The sequence below is a fragment of the Dryobates pubescens genome, chromosome 13, assembly GCF_014839835.1.
Source record: "Dryobates pubescens isolate bDryPub1 chromosome 13, bDryPub1.pri, whole genome shotgun sequence".
Classification (NCBI taxonomy): domain Eukaryota; kingdom Metazoa; phylum Chordata; class Aves; order Piciformes; family Picidae; genus Dryobates; species Dryobates pubescens.
In genome coordinates, this window is record NC_071624.1 from 27,081,731 (window position 1) to 27,094,094 (window position 12,364).

Here is a 12,364-nt window from a genome sequence, read left to right on the forward strand (position 1 = left end):
AATTTGGGCAGTGCCCAGCACACATTACATTGCATGCTGCACCTGAACTATGCTACCCTTTGGCATTTATGTGTAGGGTCCTAAAACACCAGGCAACTGCATCCTCTGCGTGGTGTCCCTGGTGTGGGATGAAACTGTTTCCTCTCCAGACAATAATTGCAGCACAGGCAGTAACAATGCTGGGCACCCGTTTCAAAGTGAACTCACTGCAGTACCAGACACTTCCAGAAAAGATGAGATGGCAGCAAGGGTGACTTCTCCCTGCAGAACAAAACATGTTTCTTCAGGAAGACAGCCGCCTAACTCCCACACAAGGATGGGTGACTCAGACTGAAGGGCTACCATCCCTGGACAAACTGTTTCAGGTATCAATCCATTTGGATAAGGAATTTCTCCCACCTGTTCTTCTGCATGTCTTGACTTCCAGTCAGCTGGCAGTTATGAACAGACTGGGGAAAGCCTGGGTGAGCTCAGTGAGGACTGGTAAGCTCTAGATAAGGACCTGTGGTAAAATCCTGCCTTTCCTGAAGGTGATGTCAAGGCTCCTGGGAGCCTCACTGGGGCCAGAAATTCACTCCTCATTTTTCTGGTGCTTATATTTTTCTGGTGCTTATATTATTTTGAGCACAAATTGTCATTTATCTTTTCTTTCTTTGGTTTTTTTTTTTTTTTTTTTTTTTCTGTTTAGAAAGCCAGTGATTCATATTAGTGCTACAAGGTGTCAGTAAATTTCTCTGTGCTGCTGTGGTTTAAGAATCCTATGCAAATCCCACACTACAGCCATCACAAATATGTAAATCCTGAGCTGCTGTGAATGCAAATCCCATGATACTACTATCAGTGGATATGCAAAACCTGCTACAGCTATGGCTACATAAACCCTCATAGCAGTGCTGTCTACAGAGAGATTGATCTCTACAAGTCTTGATAGTCACTTCCTTTGCATCAGCTCTGATACCTACAAATTGAGAACCTGTCCTCCAATGTAAACATGGACTTAAAAGCCAAGACCACTGGTAGCCAACACTTTGCATTCTACAGGAAAATCTGACCTCTCCAGAACTAAGCTGTGATTCACAATGAAAGCTAAAAGTATTTTAGCAGAAAAAAAAATTAAGAATAATCTTTAAAAAAATCACAAAACCAACCAGCCCCCCAGGAACTTTTCTGTATTTTAATTCCATTTCTTTTGCAAACTAAAGCTGAGATATGGTCCTCAGTTTCCTGCATCCATATGACCCTCTGTGAAACAATATGAATGGTGAAACAGTCTGCCAAAGATGTGGCAAGACTGGCATCCTAAATGTCTCCCCAGAACAGTCTGTGCTTGAGTGGAAGCTCACTGGAAAAGAAGATGTTGCCCCAGAAACAAACCTGAAAATCTTTTATCATCTCTGATTATACTCCTGTATGCCTGCTTACAAAGAGAAACCAAAAAGCTGAGCCTGTACACGCCAGCCACAATCAGTCAGTTATAATTATATTTATCTGTGGGGGAGAAAGGTGGTAAGTGACTGCTTTAGCTGAATTCACACCACTTTAGCTGAATTCACACAGTAAGTGATTACTTTACCTGAATTCAAACATCGTGTTCCTATGAACTGTAACAAAGAAATGCAGAGAGACAGGAACTCAGAGCAGTAGAGAGAGATTTACCATATTATTTTATTCATCATAATACTGGGAACTTCAATTATCTTCATTTAGAGTTTATGCATAAGACATGTCAACATTTTACTTCCCTAATTCCTGACACCAAAACCCTGAAACCAATTTTCCAGCTGTATGTACTATTTATGCAAATAGCAGAGACAGCCTTTCAAATTCAAGTCATTATTCTGCAACCACAGATAGAGAATAAAGTGATCTAGTCATGAATGGGTAATTTTGACATCAATCACTATCACCTCTGGGTCATCTACAAGCATGAATGTTCACTTCTGCATTTTTTTCTGAACAGAGCAATGAAAATGAAAGCATTTTTGTTCACCTCATGCTCTCAGGTGCTAACCTTAGTGTATTGTGAGATGCCATGGAACCTCTTTCCAATATTCATGAAATATGACACTAAAGCAAAGAGCCTGAAGAAGGAACACAATAAAATACAAAACAGTTTCTACTTTGCAGGGTAAAAAAGAATCTCAAAGGAGAGCCTGAATAAAAATCCCAGGTACAGGGAGTTTCTACACTGTGCCACAATTCTACAACTGAATTGTTGGTTTGGTCAAGAGAAAACCTCCTGATGGAGGAAGAAAGGCTTATCTCTTCATTAAGTTTGGAAGACTATAGAAGAAATTATTTGAAGAGACCTTTAATATTAACACTTGTCCTAAACAGCTGCTGTCACCAACCCAGACCGGTTTGCAAGCAGTTTGCATTTCACATATGCAATTAAGATAGAGTCTAAAGAGAAATTATGTACTTGTGAAGGGCAGAATATTGCCTCAAACAGGAATAACTAGTGTTTCCTTTTGTGTGATGTTCTGGCATTTGTCCTGCTTCTCAAGTTTTTATGACAGCCATCTACCATCTCTGGCAACTCTCTCACCTCTCTGATGCTGTACCTGGCATCTCAGCTTTTAGCTCCTCCAGGACCATCTTCATTCCTCTCAGGTATGGGCTTGGTTTTGTAGAAATACCACACAGAGGGTTATGCCTCATCAGATACTCTCCAAGAAAATGAATAGGGTTAAAATCGACTGGTTCTTGGTCGGGTGCAAGCATATTCTTTTTTTCCACTTCCATTGACAGTTCCTCTATTCCTGCCATTAAGGTAGGTAGAAGTTTGTCAAGCAAATAGACACGAGTATCTAGTGACTCTTTGTCTTCACTGAACCACTCTCTGGACAGCAAGTCACAGGGCTCTCTCTTCTTTATCTTTTCTTCTTCTGCCTTTTGTGCATGAATCATCTTTACCTTTGTCTCCTGCAGACTCAGACACCTCTGATGTACCTTTTGATAAAAACACTCTTTCCACCGGGCATCATCACCAAGACAAGGCAGCTCATCATGCCCCTGATTTCTCTTCATTTCTGTAGCAGACAAATTCTTAACTCCAGCTTTGGGATGTTTTAGACCTGCAGCTTGGGCTGCTGCTTCTGGCTGAGCAGCCATGCTTCAATCACTGTGACACAGAACAAAAGCAGCACGTTATATAATGCCAAAAGATGCAGCAGTGTCCTAGCAGATGACACAGGACTGTGTCTATTATTAGTCTATTGTTAGGAATTAACTAGTACTCTTTTTCTATGCTCCTTTCTTATTCTTTTACTGCTGCTTTGTATTCTTGAATAAATACAGCCCCTTTTACTTCAAAGATCAGTAAATGATTTATAAAGATTAATTATGTATCACAACAGCCCTTGGAGACAGAGCAACTAAATAAGTGTGTTCCTTTCTTACAGGAAAAGAAATTGAGACACAAAAGAGAAGTGATTAATTTCAGGTCACTTAGAGACTCAGAAACCAAGTGGTGAACAGTGCTCTGAAGTCTCGTCCCCCAGTTCTAATGAGTGGATTCCTCTTACCCCTAGTATCATTATTTCTGTTAGGTCCATTCCATGCCTCCAGGAAATCCAGTGGATATGAGACAAAGGAAGCAGGTAATGGAAAATACCAGATGCCTAGAAGAAAGATTTCTCTACATGTTGCCTTCTGCTACATCTTTTCTGTAGCTGTGAAAAACAGTGAGGAAGCTTGGCCCATAGACTACTAAACTTCTGCTTTGGCAACTATTTTTTCCTCTGGACATTTTGGTTAAGGTAAGGAGGACACAGGCATATGGGTCAGCAGATCTCCTGCAGAAAGGGAAACTTTATACCATGAACTCTGTAATTAAGCTGTTCACAAGCACTTAATCTTGTAGCTTATACTGTAAAAGACAGACCTACAGAGAGTTGCAGGTATCTCCCCTTACAGTTTCCAAAACACCACTGTTTTCTTCTCAAAATGTTCACCCTGTGAAATATCAGGAAGAAATTGAGTTGTTCACAAGGCACAATTTGAAATCTATTACTGAAGGTGTCCACACATAACTGCCTGCATTTGTAATGGGACTTAGAGAACAGAGCAGAATGCTGCCTACTACTTGATTCAAAGCATGAAAAATCACCAGCATACTGCAAAAAAAACCCAGCACAGTGCTAAAACAGCAGCAAGGGAAAGCTGATATTAATAGAAGGAGCCTAAAGCCTCTCCAAATTACAGATGAAACCCCCTCTGAACTTGCTGCCACACTATCCTTTTCAAGATCTTATTTAAAAGTGCTTTTCACTAAGGCCTCAGAGTATCCATAGCAATACTATTGCTTTTGATATGTTTTGCTTTTCATGTTTAAGCATTTGTAGCTGTTCTGAGGAGAGTTCAGCCTTCCAGGAAATGCATAAATGTGATCTACAGCCCTCCTGGCACACAAACATAATTACTAATACATTGACCTTCTGGTTCATAACCACTGAGTCCAAATACTGCTTGGATTGGTAGGATGTTCCACAGCACTAAATTTCTGTGTCTGTTTTCTCGATGGGCTTGTGGGCATCTTCTGGTAATTTGTTTTCAAAGATGATTACCAGAGATGGAGTGATGGATCAAGATGCCTGCCACACACAGAGGGTTGCTGGTTCTTCCACTGAAGGACATAAAGAGGAGTATAGATTTATAATGCTAGAAAGGGAAACCTGTCAACCCTGTCAAATTGTTCCTTAGTTAGGTGAGTTTCTTTCAATAAGTGGTAAAACCAGACTCCTCCTGGTTCAAAGCAGGGTGTTAACCACATGTTCTGGTCACATTCCAAATCAGCTGTTTTTGTTGTGCCAAAATAAACTGTTCTTGCAGTTTGAAATACTTATGTTATTTTTTAACATCCTTTGTCAAGCAGCTCAGCAGTTTCTGTGCAATGTTAAAGTGACAACTGCGAGGTGGCCAATTCTGAATGATAAGGAACATATTTTCTACACTGCCCTCAACAGCATGATCCTGAGGATTAGTAAATGTTTATAAAGTAACTCTGTGTCTCTGAACAAAACAAAACAATAACCAGCTAAGGGCAACTGTTCCACCTCAATTCCATGGTATTCACCTAACTCCAAGAATGGAAGCAGGGCACAGAAAACTCTGCTCACAGCTTTAATGCAGGACAGAGAAAGAAAACTAAGAAGGTATGGAAGAACATACAAACAGCATATAACTGTTAAATAAACAACAAAGGAGCGTTAGAACCAGGCCCTGAAACTTGGAATTTGTTAAGGATTACAGGGACACACCTCCAGTTTGTACAAGACACCACTGGCTCATAAACTTTAGTGCTGATTCCCGTTAGCTGAGGATTTGGTCTGTAACATATAGAGCTCTCCTGGCCTGTGTGACTCCCAAGTGGAGGCTTGATTATCCAAATAACAGTAAGCACTGGTGCACAGAGACAAGCTTTAGAAACACCCAGGAAATTTGAAATGTGATATAAAGTTTCCCGTTAGCTTTTAAGTCGAAGGCAAGATAAGCTTTTCATTATTTAGTAGGATGCCACTTTCATGGCTCCTTTTCTGTGACAGAAATATTCTTGCTGGAATCCCTGCAGGTACAAAAAAAGCTTCTCTCTCTGTTTTCCGTACAGAACACAAATCTGCTCGTAAATAAGATTTTTATGGTGTCATTGTTACTCTGTAAGGGAATTTTGATGGGTGGGATAGGGCCAGTAAAGACTAAAGTTTGTCTAGGAAAACATTTTGGAGATGTTTGAGTTATGAAAGTCAGAGTCCAGTCTCTTTGAGGCTCAGAAGTAATTTTGCCTTTCCCTAATGTGGTTCACAGAGCTTGTTTATCTCACCAATTGCAAAGAGCCTGACACCTTTTTCATACATGATCTTCTTTTCAGTACAATTAAAATTTAAAAGGTCTTTCTCCTTTGCTTTCTAAAGCTTTGAAGAATTGCTTTTTCTTACCTTTGGAGCAGGAATCAAAAATAGATCTTATCCCTCCAGCTTTCAAAGTGGCTTTGCAAATGAACAGGAATTTAATACATGCCCATCTGTTCCCAACCATTAAAAATCTTTAAGTGAATTAAGGATTTCTCAGACCTGCTGTGGAGTCGGGCTGTGAGTTTTACTCCTCTGTGTGTTTGCAGTTGCTAAGCAATAATCCCAAAGGTTGCTATGTCTCTTCCAAGACTTAGAATTGCTGTAGGTTGTCTTTTGGTTTTGGCAGCCCAACAGACTCTTCTGTACTGAACTTAGATCACTGCATCACATGACTGAAAATAAAATTAAAAAAAAAAAAAAAAAAAGACTATTAATAGGAACAGACAACATTAAGGGCACAAATAGAGAGAATCCACAGGTGCTCAGTGACAGGTTTATCTTCAGATTCAAGGTTCAAAAAGTCCAGAACTGCCACAAGACCCTTACAAGCTGTACTGGGGACTATATTAACTAGATTTGAGGATCTGAGAGATAAAAAGAAATTCATGACAAACTCAATTGAAACATGTTCAGGCTTTCTCTTTTGTAAAGAGCTGTGTCACTTTGAAGTAGCCTTGCAGGAAAGGCATGAGCAGCACTAACAAGGGGGGAGTTCATAATGCCACTTTGTTAGACTGCCTTTAAACCTGAATCTAAAGGAATTCAATGAATCACCTTTAATAATTTCTCCTATATTCTTGAAGAATAGCATGCAACACAGGAAAAGGAGAAGGGAAAAGTCTAAACCCATCTACATTCTGCACTCATTTATACTGAGGTAAATCAGGTGCCTGTTCAGTGATTTACTTGGTATTATGCAGGACTTCCAGCTGAGAAATTTATGGCAATTTCTGCCAGGAAATAAAGGTTATGTAATACTCTTTCTTTCTTGGTATTTTGCACCAAAAGAGGCAAGATCTATGGATTGTCTACCTGCAAAACACTGAACTGTGATTTTATCTCTGGTATTTGTCATTGGAACAGCTGCATGGTACAATACCCTCTAGCAGAGTATTAGTCTCCATTTGGCAGGACAGCTGAGCTCGTTCCAAAACTCGCAATAGAGGAGATTTAACAGAAATAACACAGCTTTTCCAAAATCTGGTACAGTTATTGTCAGTCACATTTGTTCTCTAGGTTTAGGAACCCTGGAGTTTTAATTGTGGACTCAAAAATTTCACTCTCTATCATATCCATCGAGTCACTTGTTATTCATTACAGCACCTGCAACACCAAAGCAAATAACTGGAAATGGCTCCAAGTGACATGCACCCAGAGTCCAACATAAACCCAGCATAACACCTATTCTGCCCTGAAAAAAAGCTTTGTTTTGCTCCTAAGACCTGCCATATTGGCTAGAAAGTGTGTATGCTGTCTACAGGGTTTTACAAGGAAGAATTTTGCTGAGAAATGACAAGAACAGTTGTATTTTAGCAGATGGGCAAAAGCCTGAATTTTATTTTTATATTGTGTCCTCTGGAAAGGTGGATGCTATAGAAAGTCCTGGTGTTTGTACCCACTAACATTTATTTTCCTCTATGTACTCCTGTACTTATCTCAGAAAAAAATATGTATGGTTGTAACTCCTATAGATAACTTGGACTATCTGTGGCAAATGTCTCTTTGAACAAGTGTTTCTTCTGGACACTCTCAAACACCACTGGAATGCCAAGTTTACCAGTGCAACAATATACCACAAGCACTACAATAATGACTTTAGAATTCAGTACTTGGTTGCACAGAACCCCCATGAAACACATATGGGTCAACTTGCATGTAAAAAACACACTCTAATAAATCAGCATTTCTTTGCTGTTTATTTGGAAGAATAAAAACCTTGTGTGCCAGAAGGAAATATGCTCACTGTAATGTATTCCCAAGGTGTGCTGAAGTATAGCATCAATTATGTCAATAAAATGAAGCAGAAAATTAGTGCACAGGAATGATTTGAAATAAAGCTTTAAACTGGATTGCACACTTTCCCCCCCAAGCAGTTTGCATATGATTAACTCCTGTTATCTCTTCTCCCAGGTGGGTTTGATTTTTCCCCTTTGCAATCCAGAATTCTGTTGTTCTATTATGATTAACATACTAAACTTTCTTCTTTTTTTTTTCCCCAGTATGAAACACAGATTTCAAAAAGACTCCTCCTTTTCTTAGAAGTGATGTTTTAACCCCCATCCAAGAGCATACAAACAGAACTTGGAAGAAGGTATCAAAATGGCTCTATTTTTATTTTGCTGGAAGTGGAATCCCGTGGGTTGAGCAAACCTTTACTTGCACCCTATTTAACTTGGCTGTTAGCCTTAATGTTTTTGCTAAGCAAAGTGTATCCTTTCATTATGCCATCAGATACTTCCACTGTTGACAAAATAATGGGCTGAATATGTCATCACAGATGTTTTGCTGGAATTGCCTCTTCTATCTTTTCTTGTTTTTCTGTGTAAGATACATTTTGGGAACACTCTCTTGCCTTTTGCAGCTGATGCCAAGATTATGCAATAAAAGCCCTGACATGTAGTAATAATAAGTTGTGTGAGCCAGAGAAATGGTTGCAGTGTATTAAGGAAAACAGTCACTTTTGGAAACATGTACAAAACCAGCTCATGGAGAGCTTCCCATCCTTTAAATGCTATATTGGGCTAAAGCTACAGGTGCTGACCACAGTGCTTCCAGCACAGGAAAGAATAAGGCCACAGGCTTCCAGGCTCTTTTTTGTAGCTGCCATGATGCTGTGACCACAGGCTGCCCTCTAATTGCTCTTTTCAATTGGAATACATCTGCCTTAGAGCTTCCTCCTCCACGCTGAAATTCTGCTGCTAAAAAAACCCATTGCACGTCCAAATTCTACCTTTCTGATGGCTCAGAGAACCCTCACGATCTGTGACTCTTGCAGTTAACAACTGATATGTTGGACCTTTAGCTACCTGTGAATGGCAACTCCACAATTTACTTGAGGTAAATGTTTTTTTAAAGTGTGCTGCAAGCACATTTTCCATAAACACTATGTTTCAAAATAAAACTATGGTCATAAAAGGCTGGACGATGAGTCTTTGTTTACCTATGGGTCTTGTTCATTTTCCCCGTGTGCCCTGATCCCACTGGGATCCTCTTTTGGAATATTTCATGCGCATGATCCTGGCTTCCTGTGCAGTGTGCTTGGCAAACTCGACTTCAGTCCAGTTTACAGATCCTGTTCTTCAGCCTCTCCTGTCCACCAGGAGGCAAAATGCCTCATTAGCCAGGCTAACTTCTTCAATACAGTGAAGCCCAGCTACCTGGGCAGTTCTAATTATTTTGCCTACAAGTCACTGAGGAATAGCCTGAAGAGCTCCCCCGTGGGTTTTCTGGTGCTTAGATTTACAGGAGCAAGAGTTCATGTACAGTCCTGTCAGACTGAGGATGAAAGCAGTATATGCCTAAAAGGAATCTATGGGTTAATACGCCCTCTTGACAAAGAGGAGTTTGCTCTGTTTATCACTTAGACTGCCTTCTGTCTATCACATGCAGTGCTGCCATTATATGTCCAAGATATTTCTCAATCCAAATTACCTCCTTGCTAACATTCCCATGAATTTGGTAGCTCCAGGCTGAAACTGCAAAACAAATGAACCTTAATAGCATTTGGCTCTTTGTCTCAGAACCCAAATTGTCAGGCAGAATGGCATTCTGGGGATGTCTGAATGTTTCAGATGCCATGTATACTCAGTAGGCTATTTTTCTGGTCTTTGGGCTTGTGCAGTGATGTATAAACAGAATAACAGAATTACAGAATGGTTAGGATTGGATTGAACCTTTATAGGTCATCTACTCCAACCCCCTATGGAGGTAGTACATGTTTTTTTTATGGAATCATATACTTGTTTACAATGATATAATCATTTGGGTTGGAAAAGAACTTTTAAGACCATCAACCACTATCTAACCCTGTCAAGTCTGGGGCTAAACCATGTCCTTCATCACCACGTCTCTGTACCTTTTAGACACCTCCAGGGTGTTTAGGTTGGGAAAGACCTTTAACGACCATGGACTATTGCTCCCTAATGCAAGGAAAAGCTACACTATGTGAGCGTTAAGGCCAACTTTCACCCAGTATGGTGCCACACACACTGCCACAGCTACAATAGGACAGGATGCCGAAAGCCCATCACTTTTTACATACCCAAGAGCCCTGCCTGATGGTGACCACAGCCAAGCTGGCACTCAGCACCAATACCCACTTCTCGGGCCGACGCCGCTGAGCGAAGGCCGAGGCCCCCCTCTCAGGCGCTGGAGCTGTCAGGGGCCGAGACATAGCGCGGGAGCCGCCGGCTCCACAGGGGTTAAAGCTCCGCCGCGGCCCGGAGGCGGCGCTGTGCTGACAGGTGGCGCATGCGCGCTGCCGCCGTATTGTGCCCGGCCGGCCCAGCCCCAGCGCGCCTCAGTCGGCGTGAGGCCGTTGGCGCGCGTGGAGCTGCTGCCCCCTGCGGCCGGCGCCGCGCCACCTCCGCTCCCCTCCCCGCCCTCCCGCCGCCGGCACTCGCCATGGAGTAAGGCCCCCGCCGGCCGGACGGGGGGCCCCGCCGCGCCTCTCGATGGCTCTGGTGACGGTGCAGCGCTCGCCTACCCCCAGCGCCACCTCCAGCCCCTGCGCCTCGGTGAGTCCGCCCGCCCGCCCGGCGCTGAGGGGAGCGCGGCGGTTGGTGGCCGTTAGGGTCCGGCGCGCGGCGGTGCGCATGCGTGCGCCAGACCGCTCTCGCTCCCCCCCCCCAGCCCCGGCTCCCCGCCGCCTCCTTCCAGCCGGGCCCCGTCGGGCCCTGACAGCTCCTTGTGGGCAGTGCCGAGCGCTCCCCTCAGTGACCCCGGCCCGGGCTCTGCGAGCGGGGTCGCACATCCCTGCGGGGCCCTCGCGTCGCTGTGGCCTGGACAAGCGAGGGGAGAGGCGGGGGTCCCGGGTGTCCCTCAGCAGGCCTGGGGTGGGGTGGTTGAGGGAAGCCGGTCGGGCTCAGCGCTCCTGGCCCTCGGGCTGCGAAAGGGCTCTCGCACACTGCAGCCCGGGTGTTTCCCGCAGGGTCCCGGTCAGACCTCGCCCCGAGCCTCACCCACTGTGTTAAGGTGCTGCTGCCCCGTCCGCAGCGCGGAACTGCCTCAATAAAACAGCCTGGGTTGGTCTTGTCATTGTATGTGCAGGGAGAGAGGCGGGAAGATCGTGGAAGCAAACTGACATTGTTCCGGCTACGGCTGTTCTAAAATGATTTAATCTGACAGTACCCTCTGGGTATCTCCAGTACATGGCCATTCCTCTGCTAAGAGCTAAGATACTTATTTTTTCAAACAATCCTTCCCTTTGAGTGTCCAAGAGGCTGTGTCAAGCTCAAGTCAGATACAGGCCAGATTTCAGATCTCTGGATGAGATGTGCAGAATGATGTTCTCATCACTGCCCTCCATCAGGAAGTGAGGCAGGCGGCTGTAAAGGCTTCTTGCTTTCCATGCTCTTTACACTTGAGACTATTTTCCTACTTCTGTCTTGTAAAATCCTGCATAGTTACCCCTTAAACTGCTGCCTACCCATTATGTGACTCCAAGTACAACTGAGGATGAGAATGAAAACTGAGCTTCATTTAACTTTCTGCTTAGTTCTTAGCTTTTTTCCTTAAACCCCCCTGGTGCATTATCACACTGGTGTTATGTCTGGCTTGCAAATGTTTAGGAGGGGAAGAAGAGTTGAAATCCCAGTTGCTTCCCTCATGGGAACTGTGTGAAAAAGCCAACTACCCTGAAAATATTTCTTGTTGTGTTAGGTAACCGCTTCTGAAACTAGATCAGCTACTTGACAGGTCCTGCCTGCCCCAACAGCATTTTAACTGTCAGAACACTTCTTTTCCCCCCACCCCTTTCATTCCCATGTCTCTTCTAAATTACGTTTATTTAGCAACACAGATTAATTTCACTTCTATTGCTCTGCTATAAATGTGCTGCATTACTTAAGAGGTTGCTTCCTCCTTTTGACTTCTTTATCCTTTCCATTATTCCTCTTCCACACATTGCTTGCTTTTAAGATGTTTCGTGAGAGTAGGTAGGTCTCTCTTGGCATCTTCCTTCTTTCTACCACTTGGATGCATAACCCTTTCCTTTGGGAAACATTTGTTATATATGAACAATTAGTTGCATTCTGTAAGGCTTTCCCATCTGGAACAGTCAGGCTGTTTCCCAGCCAATTAAATTAAATTGAAACTGTACTGATTTTTGGACGCTACTTAGTTTTAATGTATATAAACAACTCCCTCCAGAGCCTGATAAACCCAGAGAATGCAGCTCTGGTGTTTTTAGCTATAGTCTCTTTCTTCAATCTCATAGTACAGAGGTGAATGCTGTACCAGTGGTCTTTGTAAATCCTTGCTGCCCTATGGCAAAAGAAGTGTTGGGTCTGGTT

General features: G+C 43.0%; 2 protein-coding genes across 2 annotated transcripts in view; one reads left to right on the forward strand and one right to left on the reverse strand.

The window, feature by feature from the left end:
- Nucleotides 1-6,228, reverse strand: part of EFCAB5 (EF-hand calcium binding domain 5) — a 35,314-nt gene extending 29,086 nt beyond the window's left edge. Inside the window, exons 1-2 of the mRNA XM_054166997.1 lie at nucleotides 5,937-6,228; nucleotides 2,549-3,124 (exon numbers count right to left, since the gene is read on the reverse strand). Coding sequence (XP_054022972.1) covers nucleotides 2,549-3,114 — 566 coding nt within the window. The 5' untranslated portion in view covers nucleotides 3,115-3,124; nucleotides 5,937-6,228. The remainder of the gene's footprint in view (nucleotides 1-2,548; nucleotides 3,125-5,936) is intronic.
- A 4,169-nt stretch (nucleotides 6,229-10,397) lies between these two features.
- SSH2 (slingshot protein phosphatase 2) overlaps nucleotides 10,398-12,364 on the forward strand; it is a 97,227-nt gene continuing 95,260 nt past the window's right edge. The window contains exon 1 of the mRNA XM_054166517.1: nucleotides 10,398-10,588. Coding sequence (XP_054022492.1) covers nucleotides 10,526-10,588 — 63 coding nt within the window. The 5' untranslated portion in view covers nucleotides 10,398-10,525. The remainder of the gene's footprint in view (nucleotides 10,589-12,364) is intronic.